The sequence below is a fragment of the Syngnathus typhle genome, linkage group LG21 (assembly GCF_033458585.1).
Source record: "Syngnathus typhle isolate RoL2023-S1 ecotype Sweden linkage group LG21, RoL_Styp_1.0, whole genome shotgun sequence".
Taxonomy (NCBI): domain Eukaryota; kingdom Metazoa; phylum Chordata; class Actinopteri; order Syngnathiformes; family Syngnathidae; genus Syngnathus; species Syngnathus typhle.
The window spans coordinates 3,140,700-3,154,672 of record NC_083758.1 but is presented as its reverse complement, the minus strand read 5'-3'; the positions used below and the strand labels follow the sequence as shown (position 1 = coordinate 3,154,672).

Genomic DNA, 13,973 nt, shown 5'->3' with positions numbered 1-13,973 from the left:
CCTACAGAAAATCAATTTCCCCTTGGATTGGTGTCAGGAAGGGCATCCGGCTGTAAAAAGTTTTGCTCCAAAAATGTTCTCAGTATAGGACTCTCAACCACGAGATGGCCATGGACCGTCCCCGGTGGAAGAAAGCCATATTGAGAATCCAGTCCAACCCAGCGGTGCCTGGAGAGTGGACTTTAAACCGATGATGATGTCTGTCTATGTATGAAGTGGGCGGGCTTGGGCAGACAGGGCGTTGGTCTGACCTTTGGATGCCACGGCGACAATTGCGTTGGGAAGGCACTCGCTCGCTCGGTCACACGGTGAGAGCAGACAACGCGAAGGAGAGGGAGAGGTGAGTTTGCTTTCTGTTGTTTGACCCGTATAGACACATAGATTTGCTTTTAAAAAAGAGTGACCGTTTGTGGCGTTATTTAGTGAACCGGCCGGATGGTCGGACGCTTTCTCCATATATTGTCAGTTGTTTTCTTTGATTGAAGTTTGGGGGAGGGGGGGGTCAGCTATTTCTTTAGGGAACGTAACGACAAGGAAGCGAAGCCAGTAGCAAAGTCTGTGTTGAGCAGCCTCGAGAACAACTCAGCTGCCTAGTGGTAGAGTGTCCGCCCTGAGACTGAAAGGTTGTGGGTTCAAACCCTGGCCGGCCGGGTCATACCAAAGACTCTAAAAATGGGACCCATTGCCTCCCTGATTGGCACTCAGCATTAAGGGTTGGAATTGGGGGGTTAGATCACCAAATGATTCCCGAGCGCGCCACCGCTGCTGCTCACTGCTCCCCTCTCCCCCAGGGGATGGATCAACATCACATGGGGATGGGTTAAATGCAGAGGACACATTTCACCACACCCATATGTGTGTGTGACGATCATTGGGACTTTGACTTTGAATCAGGAAGCAAGTGCTAATAAGGGTGGAAATCAGGCCACCTTCTGCACTTTGGATGTGGAATGGTATTGTGCAAGAAAATCAAGGTTTGCCTTTTGCTTTCAGTTTCACGAGGGAAAGATGGCTCAGGATGCCGAGAGCAAGGAGCTGCTGTTGGAAACGCTGGAAGACCTGGGGGATGACGACTTCAAGAAGTTCAAGTTTTATATGCATCTGCCTAAGAGAAAAGACGCAGACCGGATTTACATCGCCAAAGAGCTGGTGAACAGGTACAGCAAGAACGCTGTGGCGGAGACCATCAAGACTCTGGAGAAGATCAACAACTATGAACTGGCCCAGAAGCTGCAAATCAAAGGTGAGGTGAGCGTGGCTTCTTGTGGGGGGGGCTTTCCACAAAGCAGCTCTCCGATGCTGCCCTACCCTTCTTGCCCCCTTCACTTGCCTCCTTGAGTGGAAGTGGCGACATGGGCGCAGCACGCTTACGGCCAGGCTCAAAGACGCGTTTGATTTCCTTCAGGTGTCACCCGTGCGCCTTCAGATAGCATCTCCTTAGAGGTACAGATGGGCGAATTCAAGCGGGAGCTGCAAGAGAACCTGCGGGCCATGTACTGCAAGGCTCCCGAGGGCAACACAGAGCACAGCCAGCAGGAGGTTCTGGAGAGCATCTACACCAAGCTCCACATTAGCCGCGGCGTCGCCAGTCTCCCCGACAAGCAGCACGAGGTCTTTCAGATGGAGATGCGCGGCCAAGACGAGGAGGAGGAGTCCATCGAGCCGTGCGACATCTTCAAAAGCGAGAAGCCCCTTCGCACCATGGTCACCGTGGGCTTCGCGGGCATCGGGAAGACCTTCCTGGTGCGCAAGTTTGTCCTGGACTGGGCCAACGGGACAACCAATACAGACGTGGACTTCATCTTTCCCTTGCCCTTCCGCGAGTTGAACTTGGAGGAGGAGAAAAGCTTTTCGCTGGCAGAGCTCATCCAGCACTTCATGTGCGAAAGCAAGGCGGCCATCAAGATGCTGCAGGACATATTGGTCAGGCTGCAAGATTTGGGCAAGCCCACCTACCAAAGCAGCAGCGTCAAGATTTTGTTTGTACTGGACGGCTTGGACGAGTGCCGCCTCAAACTGGACCTGAGCGACGAGCGCAAGGAGCGCCTGGATGTGACCCGAGCGTACCCCGTGGAGGTCCTCCTGGCGCATCTCATCAAGGGGAACCTGCTTCCCTGCGCCCGGCTTTGGATCACCACGCGGCCCCAGGCGGCCCGCGACATCCCGCCGCGCCTGGTGGACGGCCGAACCGAGGTGAAAGGTTTCAGCCACTCCCAGAGGCTGGACTACTTCAAGAAGAGGTTCCCCAATGACGAGAAGGACGTCATCAAACATATCCAAAAGTCTCGCAGCATTTTCATCATGTGCCACTTGCCCTTCTTCTGCTGGCTCACCGCCACCGTTCTCCGACGCTGTTGGGAGCTGCCCGAAACCCTGACCGAGATGTACACAGAGTTCCTACTCTATCACCTGGGCAGGTCCGAGGACCGAGGCGGCCAGAAGAGCACGGAGTACGTCAAAGGGCTGGCCAAGATGGCTTTTCGGCATCTCATGAAAAAGCAACAGATCTTCTACGAGAGCGACTTGCGGGAAAGCGGCTTGGATGACCCGCAGGTCGCAAAACACTCGGGAGTCTTCACCGAGGTCTTCGAGGAGGTACCCCCGCTCAAAAAATACAAATGCAGCAAGATGTTTCAGTTCATCCACCTGAGCATCCAGGAATATCTGGCCGCTCTCTACGTGATGATGAGCCTGTTCCAGGACAACAGGAACGTGCTGGGAGAGCTCCCAATGCATTGCGAGCAGACGTCGCTCGTCCGGGTCCACCAGGCGGCCATCCGCAAAGCCTCAAAAAGTGAGGGAAACCTGGACTTGTTCCTCCGCTTCTTGGTGGGCCTTTCCTTGCAGTGCAACCAGGAGCTCATGGGCGAGCTGCTGAAGGCTCCCAAGAACTTCAGCCACAGCAACGCAAAAACAGTCCGCTTGATCGAGCAACAGATAGATAAGAACTCTCCTGAGGAGAACATCAACTTGTTCTACTGCCTGAAAGAGCTGAAGGACGAGTCCCTGCTGGAGCAGATCCAAAAGTACCTAAAAGAATTGCGGTTCCACGGTGAGAACGTACCTCCGGCCATGTGGTCGGCCCTGGTCTTCTTCTTGCTGGCTTCCGACGTTGCCATGAGCTGCTTCAAACTCTGGAAATACGCTCCGTCCGAGACGGGGCTCCAGATGTTGCTGCCGGTGGTCAAGGCTTCTCGAAAATCAGTGTAGGTGCCGTCGAGCCAGCACGTTGAACCGGCCACCCACATGTGTCAGCCGCCCTCTTGTCTTCTCAGGCTCTGGGACTGCAAGCTGAGCAAAAAAAGCTGCGAGGCGCTGGCCTCTGTTCTAAGCTCGCCCTGCAGCCAGAGGGAGCTGGATCTCAGCCACAACGACTTGCGTGACGACGGGCTGGAGGCGCTCGCCGCCGGACTGGCAAAGCCGGAGTGCACCTTGCAAGTCCTCGAGTAAGGCTCTCCTCCACCCCCGTCGAGCGAGCGGCAGAAGGCCAGCCGGCCCAAGAACCTTGGGCTTGTGTCAGTCGGCCGCCCTCTTGTCTTCTCAGGCTCCGGAACTGCAAGCTGAGCAAGAAAAGCGGCGAGGCGCTGGCCTCCATTCTAAGCTCGCCCTGCAGCCTGAGGAAGCTGGATCTCAGCAGCAATGACTTGGGTGACGACAGGCTGGAGGCGCTCGCCGCCGGACTGGCAAAGTCGCAGTGCACCTTGGAAGTCCTCACGTAAGGCTCTCCTCAACCCCCGTCAAGCGAGCGGCAGAAGGCCAGCCGGCCCAAGAACCTTGGGCTTGTGTCAGCCGGCCGCCCTCTTGTCTTCTCAGGCTCTGGGACTGCAAATTGAGCACGAAAAGCTGCGAGGCGCTGGCCTCCGTTCTAAGCTTGCCCTGCAGCCTGAGGAAGCTGGATCTCGGCGCCAACGACTTGGGTAACGACGGGCTGGAGGCGGTCGCTGCCGGACTGGCGAAGCCGCAGTGCACCTTGCAAGTCTTCGGGTAAGGGTCTCCTCCACCCCCGTCAAGCGGGCGGCAGAAGGCCAGCCGGCCCAAGAACCTTGGACTTGTGTCAGCCGCCCGCCCTCTTGTCTTCTCAGGCTCCAGTGGTGCAAGCTGACCAAGAGAAGCTGCCAGGCGCTGGCCTCCGTTCTAAGCTCGCCCTGCAGCCTGAGGGAGCTGGATCTCAGCCACAACGACTTGGGTGACGACGGGCTGGAGGCGCTCGCCGCCGGACTGGCAAAGCCGCAGTGCACCTTGCAAGGCCTTAAGTAAGGCTCTCCTCCACCCCCGTCGAGCGAGCGGCAGAAGGCCAGCCGGCCCAAGAACCTTGGGCTTGTGTCAGCCGGCCATTCTCTTGTCTTCTCAGGCTCATTCGCTGCAACCTGAGCAAGAAAACCTGTGAGGTGCTGGCCTTTGTTCTAAGCTTGCCCTGCAGCCTGAGGGAGCTGGATCTCTCCTCCAACGACTTGTGTGACGACGGGCTGGAGGCGCTCGCCGCCGAACTGGCAAAGCCGCAGTGCGCCTTGCAAGTCCTCGGGTAAGGCTCTCCTCCACCCCCGTCAAGCGAGCGGCATAAGGCCAGCCGGCCCAAGAACCTTGGGCTTGTGTCAGCCGGCCGCCCTCTTGTCTTCTCAGGCTTCGGTACTGCAAGCTGAGCAAGAAAAGCGGCAAGGCGCTGGCCAAGGCTCTCCGGTCTAACCCCTCCCACCTCCAAGAGCTGAAGCTGTGGGTCCATGACTTCGGAGTGGAAGGAAGGCAGGTCATGGCAAAGGTCCAAAAAGATCCTCGCTGCAGTGTGGAAATCAAGTGGTAGGTTCCAAACATCTTCCAGAGCGCTCGCTCGTCTGAATGGACCGGCGACACTTGTGCGTTGAAGAAAATGGGTAGCTACAAAAACAGATGTGCTCACAGCTCATGGACTAAAGCACCTAAAGTCACACCAGAAAGAAACATTTGAAGCATCTCATTCTAGCTAGTCCACACCAAATCAATAACGACCACAGAAGTAGACATTTTTTAACGAGATGTGATGGACTATGTGGTCATGAGAAATGTTTTGAGAATAACTTGATGATCTGATGATATATTTGTATTTGGTATGCACTTTGAAATAACAAAGGTTGCCTTAATGAAGGAAGTGGTCAATGCATGCCAAGAATGCCAAGCCCAAGAAACCAAAGCCAAGCCAAGCCAAGCCCAAGAAACCAACGCCAAGCCAAGCCAAGCCCAAGAAACCAACGCCAAGCCAAGCCCAAGAAACGCAAGCCAAGCCAAGCCCAAGAAACGCAAGCCAAGCCAAGCCAAAGCCACGCCAAGCCAAGCCAAGCCCAAGAAAGCCAAGCCGAGCTTAGCCAAGCCCCGTTGGCGCGGATGCTACGGCCGCCACAAATCCAGGCGGCGTGGATCCGGCGGCCGACCCCCGACCCTGTCCCGTCGGCGCGGATGCTACGGCCGCCACAAATCCAGGCGGCGTGGATCCAGCGGCCGACCCCGACCCTGTCCCGTCGGCGCGGATGCTACGGCCGCCACAAATCCAGGCGGCGCGGATCCCGCGGCTGACCCCCGACCCTGTCCCGACGGCGCGGACGCTGCGGCCGCCACAAATCCAGGCGGCGTGGATCAAGCGGCCGTCATCCAGTCGGTCTTCGGTGGCGTTGCAGGACCTACGGCCGTGGCCAGATTCAAGCCAGCTGCGCCGGACCCACGATCGTCCATGGCCCCCACCCCACTGCTGCAGCGCGTGCTAACTCTTGCCGCTGCGCACAGCACCGCCTTCCAATTGCCGCTGATTGCGGGCCGGACTTCAAACTGCCACCAATTGCGGCTCTGACTTTTCAAGTTTCCGCCGAGCACGGTTTCGTTCCCCGAGTTGCCACCGAGCGCGGTTCTGTCCCTGAGTTGCCATCGTTTGCTTTTCTGTCCCTGAGTTGCCGCCCGAGTGCGGTTCATGTCCCCCAAGTCGCCGCCCGAGTGCGGTTCATGTCCCCCAAGTCGCCGCCAGAGTGCGGTTCATGTCCCCCAAGTCGCCGCCAGAGTGCGGTTCATGTCCCCCAAGTCGCCGCCAGAGTGCGGTTCATGTCCCCCAAGTCGCCGCCCGAGTGCGGTTCATGTCCCCCAAGTCGCCGCCCGAGTGCGGTTCATGTCCCCCAAGTCGCCGTCCGAGTGCGGTTCATGTCCCCCAAGTCGCCGCCCGAGTGCGGTTCATGTCCCCCAAGTCGCCGCCCGAGTGCGGTTCATGTCCCCCAAGTCGCCGCCCGAGTGCGGTTCATGTCCCCCAAGTCGCCGCCCGAGTGCGGTTCATGTCCCCCAAGTCGCCGCCCGAGTGCGGTTCATGTCCCCCAAGTCGCCGCCCGAGTGCGGTTCATGTCCCCCAAGTTGCCGCCCGAGTGCGGTTCATGTCCCCCAAGTCGCCGCCCGAGTGCGGTTCATGTCCCCCAAGTCGCCGCCCGAGTGCGGTTCATGTCCCCCAAGTCGCCGCCCGAGTGCGGTTCATGTCCCCCAAGTCGCCGCCCGAGTGCGGTTCATGTCCCCCCAAGTCGCCGCCCGAGTGCGGTTCATGTCCCCCAAAGTCGCCGCCCGAGTGCGGTTCATGTCCCCCAAAGTCGCCGCCCGAGTGCGGTTCATGTCCCCCAAAGTTGCTGCCAATTGCGCGTCAGGCCCCCAGCGTGTGCCGCGAGTGTGGCCCTGGGCCCCTGACCTTCGCTGAGTGCAGTTCTGTTCCCCAAGTTCCTGCCGATTGCGCGTCAGGCCCCCAGTGTGTGCCGCGAGTGTGGCCCTGGGCCCCTGACCTCCGCTGAGTGCAGTTCTGTTCCCCAAGTTCCTGCCGATTGCGCGTCAGGCCCCCAGTGTGTGCCGCGAGTGTGGCCCTGGGCCCCTGACCTCCGCTGAGTGCAGTTCTGTTCCCCAAGTTCCTGCCGATTGCGCGTCAGGCCCCCAGTGTGTGCCGCGAGTGTGGCCCTGGGCCCCTGACCTCCGCTGAGTGCAGTTCTGTTCCCCAAGTTCCTGCCGATTGCGCGTCAGGCCCCCAGTGTGTGCCGCGAGTGTGGCCCTGGGCCCCTGACCTCCGCTGAGTGCAGTTCTGTCCCCCAAGTCGCCGCCGATTGCGCGTCAGGCCCCCAGTGTGTGCCGCGAGTGTGGCCCTGGGCCCCTGACCTCCGCTGAGTGCAGTTCTGTCCCCCAAGTCGCCGCCGATTGCGCGTCAGGCCCCCAGTGTGTGCCGCGAGTGTGGCCCTGGGCCCCTGACCTCCGCTGAGTGCAGTTCTGTCCCCCAAGTCGCCGCCGAGTGAGGTTGTTTCCCTAGTCGCCGCCGCCCGAGTGCGGCTCTCTGCCCCTAGTCGCCGCCGCCCGAGTGCGGCTTCCTACCCCTAGTCGCCGCCTCCCGAGTGCGGCTCTCTGCCCCTAGTCGCCGCCCGAGTGCGGCTCTCTGACCACCCGCCCCCCCCGCGTGCCGTCGTGGGGGATTGGACTTTTGGGACGTCGGGAGCCGTCCCTTGTGGGGGGGGTTCTGTCATGCCTCGTCCCCTGTTTTGGTTATGTGTCATCGTTTCTGTGTCCGTGTGCTCGCCCCTCCCTTCCTGTGTGCCCTTGTTTAGAGTAATCACACGCACCTGGGAAATGTCTTGCCGAATAATAAAAAGATATGTATGGAAGTATTATTAACCGAGAATGTGCCGAAAGTGCGTGGAATGTGAAAAGAAGACACAACGAGCCATCAACAACATCGCCCGGTGTGCGTGCGGCGTGCTAAAGGCCAGCCGTGATGAGGAGAAAGGAAGCGTCACGGGATTGTTACACCGGCAGGAGAAAAAAAAAATCCCGCTTCTCCTGGACCGGCCGAAGCGACAAAAGAACACGAGAGCGCTCCAGCGGGTTTGAGTGGCGATTTGTGGCTCGAGTGCAGATGATAATGGAGTGGCACTTTTAACTTCAACGGAAGATGAGTCACAAAAAAAGAAACATAGCCAAAGCGCTTTGACTCATTTTGCAATGCGGAGGTCACATGGTGCCGCACTTTGAGTCTCCAGCGGTTACTCCACGTGGAGCCAGCGTCAAATCGGGAAGAAGTACTTTGAGGTGCCTACCGTCCAGTCCATGCGGGTGCGAAGCTCCTTGCCGGGGCCGTTCGAGGCGGGGCTACCTACAGCGGCCCCAGGTGTTGCAGACCCGACCGTGAGATGGCTTTCCTGCATGGGGGGCGGGGGGAAGCACAAAAGAAGATTTTTGTTTTAAAGCGCACACACGCACGTGCAAAGGAATCAAGGAGGAACCGCCACTATGGGCTTTCCGGATGTTCTGACTCGGCCGTCGGAATTAGAAATGAATGAATGAGGTTTTATTTTTTTTTTCTTAAACAAATGACCCACGGACTTATGTGGCAACCGGCTTCGGTTTCAGCGGGCCGCCTGTCACCAACTGTCAAGCCGGAGGTCTGTTTAAACACCCTGGAACGTGATCACACACACACGAATCCTGGGATAAAATATAGTAATTCGTGGGTGACAACGGGAGAAATGCAAGGATTGTATGCTGACTGGGCATCTACTAAAAGTAAAAACCTTTTATGCAATAACGTTTACATGTCATTTATATTACTTCACACAAACACTCCATCCATCTGCTCCTGGTTCGGCCCCCCGGTCAAAATTTAGAACCCAATTCGGCCCGCAAGTCAAAACGTTTGCCCACCCCTGGTCTAGTGTGTTGGTGGAGTGCCCAGTGCATGTCACTTCTCACTGTCAACCCTCACCGCTGGCTAGCAGTATGCGAACGGGAGAGTCTCTCCCTGCCAGTACATAGCCTCTCTGACAGCAAGCCCAATGTACTGCCTCCACGCGGCGACACATGGTAACTGGGAACAACACGGACCCAGGCTAAACTACAAGGGACTCGGAGGAGGTTTGGCCCCTAGACGTGCGGGACGCAGTCCCACCGGTGTGTGGACACGCCCTGGTGCCCACGAACATGCCCGCAACTATGGGTTAAATAGTACCACTGCCCAGTGGGCTCCTCGGGAGAGGAATGGGCTAAGGGAGTCAACCCCTACAGAAAATCAATTTCCCCTTGGATTGGTGTCAGGAAGGGCATCCGGAGTCAAAGGTTTTGCTCCAAAAATGTTCTCAGTATAGGACTCTCAACCACGAGATGGCCATGGACCGTCCTCGGTGGAAGAAAGCCATATTGAGAATCCAGTCCAACCTAGCGGTGCCTGGAAAGCGGACTTTAAACCGATGATGATGTCTGTCTATGTATGAAGTGGGCGGGCTTGGGCAGAGAGGGCGTTGGTCTGACCTTTGGATGCCACGGCGACAATTGTGTTGGGAAGGCACTCGCTCGCTCGGTCACACGGTGAGAGCAGACAACGCGAAGGAGAGGGAGAGGTGAGTTTGCTTTCTGTTGTTTGACCCGTATAGACACATAGATTTGCTTTTAAAAAAGAGTGACCGTTTGTGGCGTTATTTAGTGAACCGGCCGGATGGTCGGACGCTTTCTCCATATATTGTCAGTTGTTTTCTTTGATTGAAGTTTGGCGGAGGAGGGGTCCCCGGGGGTCCCCTACTTCTTTAGGGAACGTAACAACAAGGAAGCGAAGCCAGTAGCAAAGTCTGTGTCGAGCAGCCTCGAGAACCAGGAAGCAAGTCCTAATAAGTCCCACCTTCTGCGCTTTGGGTGTGGAATGGTATTGTGCAAGAAAATCAAGGGTCACCTTTTGCTTTCAGTTTCACGGGGGAAAGATGGCTCTGGATGCCGAGAGCAAGGAGCTGCTGTTGAACACGCTGGAAGACCTGGGGTACGACGACTTCAAGAAGTTCAAGTTTTATATGGATCTGGCTAAGAGCAAAAAAGAAAACGCAGACCGGACTGACATCGCCGAAGAGCTGGTGAACAGGTACAGCAAGAACACTGTGGCGGAGACCATCAAGATTCTGGAGAAGATCAACAACTACGAACTGGCCGAGAAGCTGCGTAGCCACGTGCCGCAAATCAAAGGTAAAGTGAGCGTGGCTTGTGATGGGGGGTCTTTCACAAAGCAGCTCTCCGATGCTGCCCTACCCCTCTTGCCCCCTTCACTTGCCTCCTTGAGTGGAAGTGGCGGCATGGGCGCAGCACGCTTGCGGCCAGGCTTAAAGACGCGCTTGATCTCCTTCAGGTGTCACCCGTGCGCCCTCAGATAGCATCTCCTTAGAGGTCCAGATGAGCGAATTCAAGCGGGAGCTGCAAGAGAACCTGCGGGACATGTACTGCATGGCTCCCGAGGGCAACACGGAGTCCAGCCAGCAGGAGGCTCTGGAGAGCGTCTACACCAAGCTCCACATTAGCCGCGGCGTCGCCGGTCTTCCCGACAAGCAGCACGAGGTCCTTCAGATGGAGACGTGCAGCGAAGACGAGGAATCCATCGAGCCGTGCGACATCTTCAAAAGCGAGAAGCCCCTTCGCACCATGGTCACCGTGGGCTTCGCGGGCATCGGGAAGACCTTCTTGGTGCGCAAGTTTGTCCTGGACTGGGCAAACGGGACAACCAACACAGACGTGGACTTCATCTTTCCCTTGCCCTTCCGCGAGTTGAACTTGGAGGAGGAGAAACACTTTTCGCTGGCAGAGCTCATCCAGCACTTCGTGTGCGACAGCAAGGCGGCCATCGAGATGCTGAAGGACATCTTGGTCAGGCTGCAAGATTTGGGCAAGCGCACCTACCAAAGCAGCAGCGTCAAGATTTTGTTTGTACTGGACGGCTTGGACGAGTGCCGCCTCAAACTGGACCTGAGCGACAAGCGCAAGGAGCGCCTGGATGTGACCCGAGCGTTCCCCGTGGAAGTCCTCCTGGCGCATCTCATCAAGGGGAACCTGCTTCCCTGCGCCCGGCTTTGGATCACCACGCGGCCCCAGGCGGCCCGCGACATCCCGCCGCGCCTGGTGGACGGCAGAACCGAGGTGAAAGGCTTCAGCGACTCCCAGAGGCTGGACTACTTCAGGAAGAGGTTCCCCAATGACGAGGAGGACGTCATAAAGCACATCCAAACGTCCCGCAGCATTCTCATCATGTGCCACATCCCCATCTTCTGCTGGCTCACCGCCACCGTTCTCCGAGATTATCGGCAGCACGGAAAGAAGCTGCCCGAAACCCTGACCGAGATGTACACAGAGTTCCTACTCTATCACCTGGGCAAGTCCGAGGAGCAAGGCGTCCAGAAGAGCATGCAGGACGTCAAAGCGCTGGCCAAGATGGCTTTTGAGGGTCTCATGAAAAAGCAACAGATCTTCTACGAGAGCGACTTGCGGGAAAGCGGCTTGGATGAGCTGCAGGTCGCAAAACACTCGGGAGTCTTCACCGAGGTCTTCGAGGAGGTACCCCCGCTCAAGAAATACCAACGCAGCAAAATGTTTCAGTTCATCCACCTGAGCATCCAGGAATATCTGGCCGCTCTCTACGTGATGATGAGCCTGTTCCAGGACAACAGGAACGTGCTGGGAGAGCTCCCGATGCATTGCGAGCAGACGTCGCTCGTCCGGGTCCACCAGGCGGCCATCCGCAAAGCCTCAGAAAGTGAGGGAAACCTGGACTTGTTCCTCCGCTTCTTGGTGGGCCTTTCCTTGCAGTGCAACCAGGAGCTCATGGGCGAGTTGCTGGAGGCTCCCGAGAACTTCAGCCACACCAACGCAGAAACAGTCCGCTTGATCAAGCAACAGATGGATAAGAACTCTCTTGAGGAGAACATCAACTTGTTCTACTGCCTGAAAGAGCTGAAGGACGACTCCCTGCTGAAGATGATCCGAAAGTACCTAAAAAAATTCCGGTTCCGCAATGAGAACGTACCTCCAGGCATGTGGTCGGCCCTGCTCTTCTTCTTGCAGGCTTGCGACGAAACCATGAGCCGCTTTGACCTTGACGATTACGCTCCGTCCAAGAAGGGGCTCCTGTCGCTGCTGCCGGTGGTCAAGGGTGCTCGTAAATCAGTGTAGGTGCCGTCGAGCCAGCACGTTGAACCGGCCGCCCACATGTGTCAGCCGCCCTCTTGTCTTCTCAGGCTCTGGGACTGCAAGCTGAGCAAGAAAAGCTGCGAGGCGCTGGCCACCATTCTAAGCTTACCCTGCAGCTTGAGGGAGCTGGATCTCGGCTGGAACAACTTGGGTGACGACGGGCTGGAGGCGCTCGCCGCCGGACTGGCAAAGCCGCAGTGCCCCTTGCAAGTCCTCAAGTAGGGCTCTCCTCCACCCCCGTCCAGCGAGTGGCAGAAGGCCAGCCGCCCCAAGGACCTTGGGCTTGTGTCAGCCGGCTGCCCTCTTGTCTTCTCAGGCTCCGGTTGTGCAAGCTGAGCGAGAAAAGCTGCAAGGCGCTGGCCTCCGTTCTAAGCTCGCCCTGCAGCCTGAGGGAGCTGGATCTCGGCGCCAACGACTTGGGTGACGACGGGCTGGAGGCGCTCGCCGCCGGACTGGCAAACCCGCACTGCACCTTGCAAGTCCTCGGGTAAGGCTCTCCTCCACCCCCGTCAAGCGAGCGGCAGAAGGCCAGCCGGCCCAAGAACCTTGGGCTTGTGTCAGCCGGCCGCCCTCTTGTCTTCTCAGGCTCAGTGGCTGCAAGCTGAGCGAGAAAAGCTGCGAGGCGCTGGCCTCCGTTCTAAGCTCGCTCTGCAGCCTGAGGGAGCTGGATCTTGGCTGGAACGACTTGCGTGACGACGGGCTGGAGGCGCTCGCCATCGGACTGGCAAAGCCGCAGTGCACCTTGCAATTCCTCGCGTAAGGCTCTCCTCCACCCCCGTCGAGCGAGCGGCAGAAGGCCAGCCGGCCCAAGAACCTTGGGCTTGTGTCAGCCGGCCGCCCTCTTTTCTTCTCAGGCTCATGAACTGCAAGCTGAGCAAGAAAGGTTGCGAGGCGCTGGCCTCCGTTCTAAGCTCGGCCTGCAGCCTGAGGAAGCTGGATCTCGGCCAGAACAACTTGTGTGACGACGGGCTGGAGGCGCTCGCCGCCGGACTGGCAAAGCCGCAGTGCACCTTGCGAGTCCTCATGTAAAGCTCTCCTCCACCCCCGTCGAGCGAACGGCAGAAGGCCAGCCGGCCCAAGAACCTAGGGCTTATGTCAGCCGGCCGCCCTCTTGTCTTCTCAGGCTCCGGTACTGCAAGCTGAGCAAGAAAAGCTGCGAGGCGCTGGCCGAGGCTCTCCAGTCCAACCCCTCCCACCTCCAAGCGCTGAACCTGTGGGGGAATGACATCGAAGAGGAAGGAAGGCGGGTCGTGGCAGAGGTCCAAATGGATCCTCGGTGCATTGTGAAGATCACGTGGTAGGTTCCAAACATCTTCCAGGGCGCTCGCTCGCTCGTCTGAATGGACCGGCGACACTTGTGCGTTGAAGAAAATGGGTAGCTACAAAAACAGATGTGCTCACAGCTCATGGACTAAAGCACCTAAAGTCACACCAGAAAGAAACATTTGAAGCATCTCATTCTAGCTAGTACACACCATTTTTTAACGAGATGTGATGGACTATGTGGTCATGAGAAATGTTTTGAGAATAACTTGATGATCTGATGATATATTTGTATTTGTCGTGCACTGTGAAATAACAAATGTTGCCATAATGAAGTAAGTGGTCAATGCATGCCAAGATTGCCAAACGCTTGATTGTATCTCTTAGGTTTTGTCTAGGTTTGATCTTTCAGATGATTGAAGAATGCCGAATAATAAAAAGATATGTATGGAAGTATTATTAACCGAGAATGTGGCGAACGTGCATGGAATGTGAAAGGAAGACACAACGAGCCATCATTGACATCGCCCGGTGTGCGTGCGGCGTGCTAAAGGCCAGCCGTGATGAGGAGAAAGGAAGCGTCACGGGATTGTTACACCGGCAAGAAAAAAAAAAATCCCGCTTCTCCTGGACCGGCCGTAGCGACAAAAGAACACGAGAGCGCTCCAGCGGCCTTCGAGTGGCGATTTGTGGCTCGAGTGCAGATGATAACGGAGTGGCGCTTTTAACGTCAACGGGAGATGAGAACA

The 13,973-nt window shown here is 57.4% G+C and overlaps 2 protein-coding genes across 2 annotated transcripts; both read left to right on the top strand.

The window, feature by feature from the left end:
* The first annotated feature begins 935 nt into the window (after positions 1–935).
* Positions 936–4,329, top strand: LOC133145649 (NACHT, LRR and PYD domains-containing protein 3-like). The gene is made up of 6 exons (XM_061269295.1): positions 936–1,243; positions 1,406–3,206; positions 3,276–3,441; positions 3,624–3,715; positions 3,814–3,984; positions 4,083–4,329. Exons 1-6 carry the CDS (start codon positions 1,009–1,011, stop codon positions 4,255–4,257), a joined length of 2,640 nt encoding a protein of 879 aa, XP_061125279.1. The 5' UTR covers positions 936–1,008; the 3' UTR covers positions 4,258–4,329.
* A 4,957-nt stretch (positions 4,330–9,286) lies between these two features.
* LOC133145424 (NACHT, LRR and PYD domains-containing protein 12-like) lies at positions 9,287–13,694 on the top strand. Its single transcript, XM_061268942.1, has 8 exons — positions 9,287–9,362; positions 9,702–9,972; positions 10,133–11,939; positions 12,009–12,179; positions 12,278–12,448; positions 12,547–12,717; positions 12,816–12,986; positions 13,085–13,694. The coding sequence occupies exons 2-8, from the start codon at positions 9,717–9,719 to the stop codon at positions 13,260–13,262; spliced, it is 2,925 nt and encodes a 974-aa protein (XP_061124926.1). The 5' UTR covers positions 9,287–9,362; positions 9,702–9,716; the 3' UTR covers positions 13,263–13,694.
* The last annotated feature ends 279 nt before the right edge of the window (positions 13,695–13,973 follow it).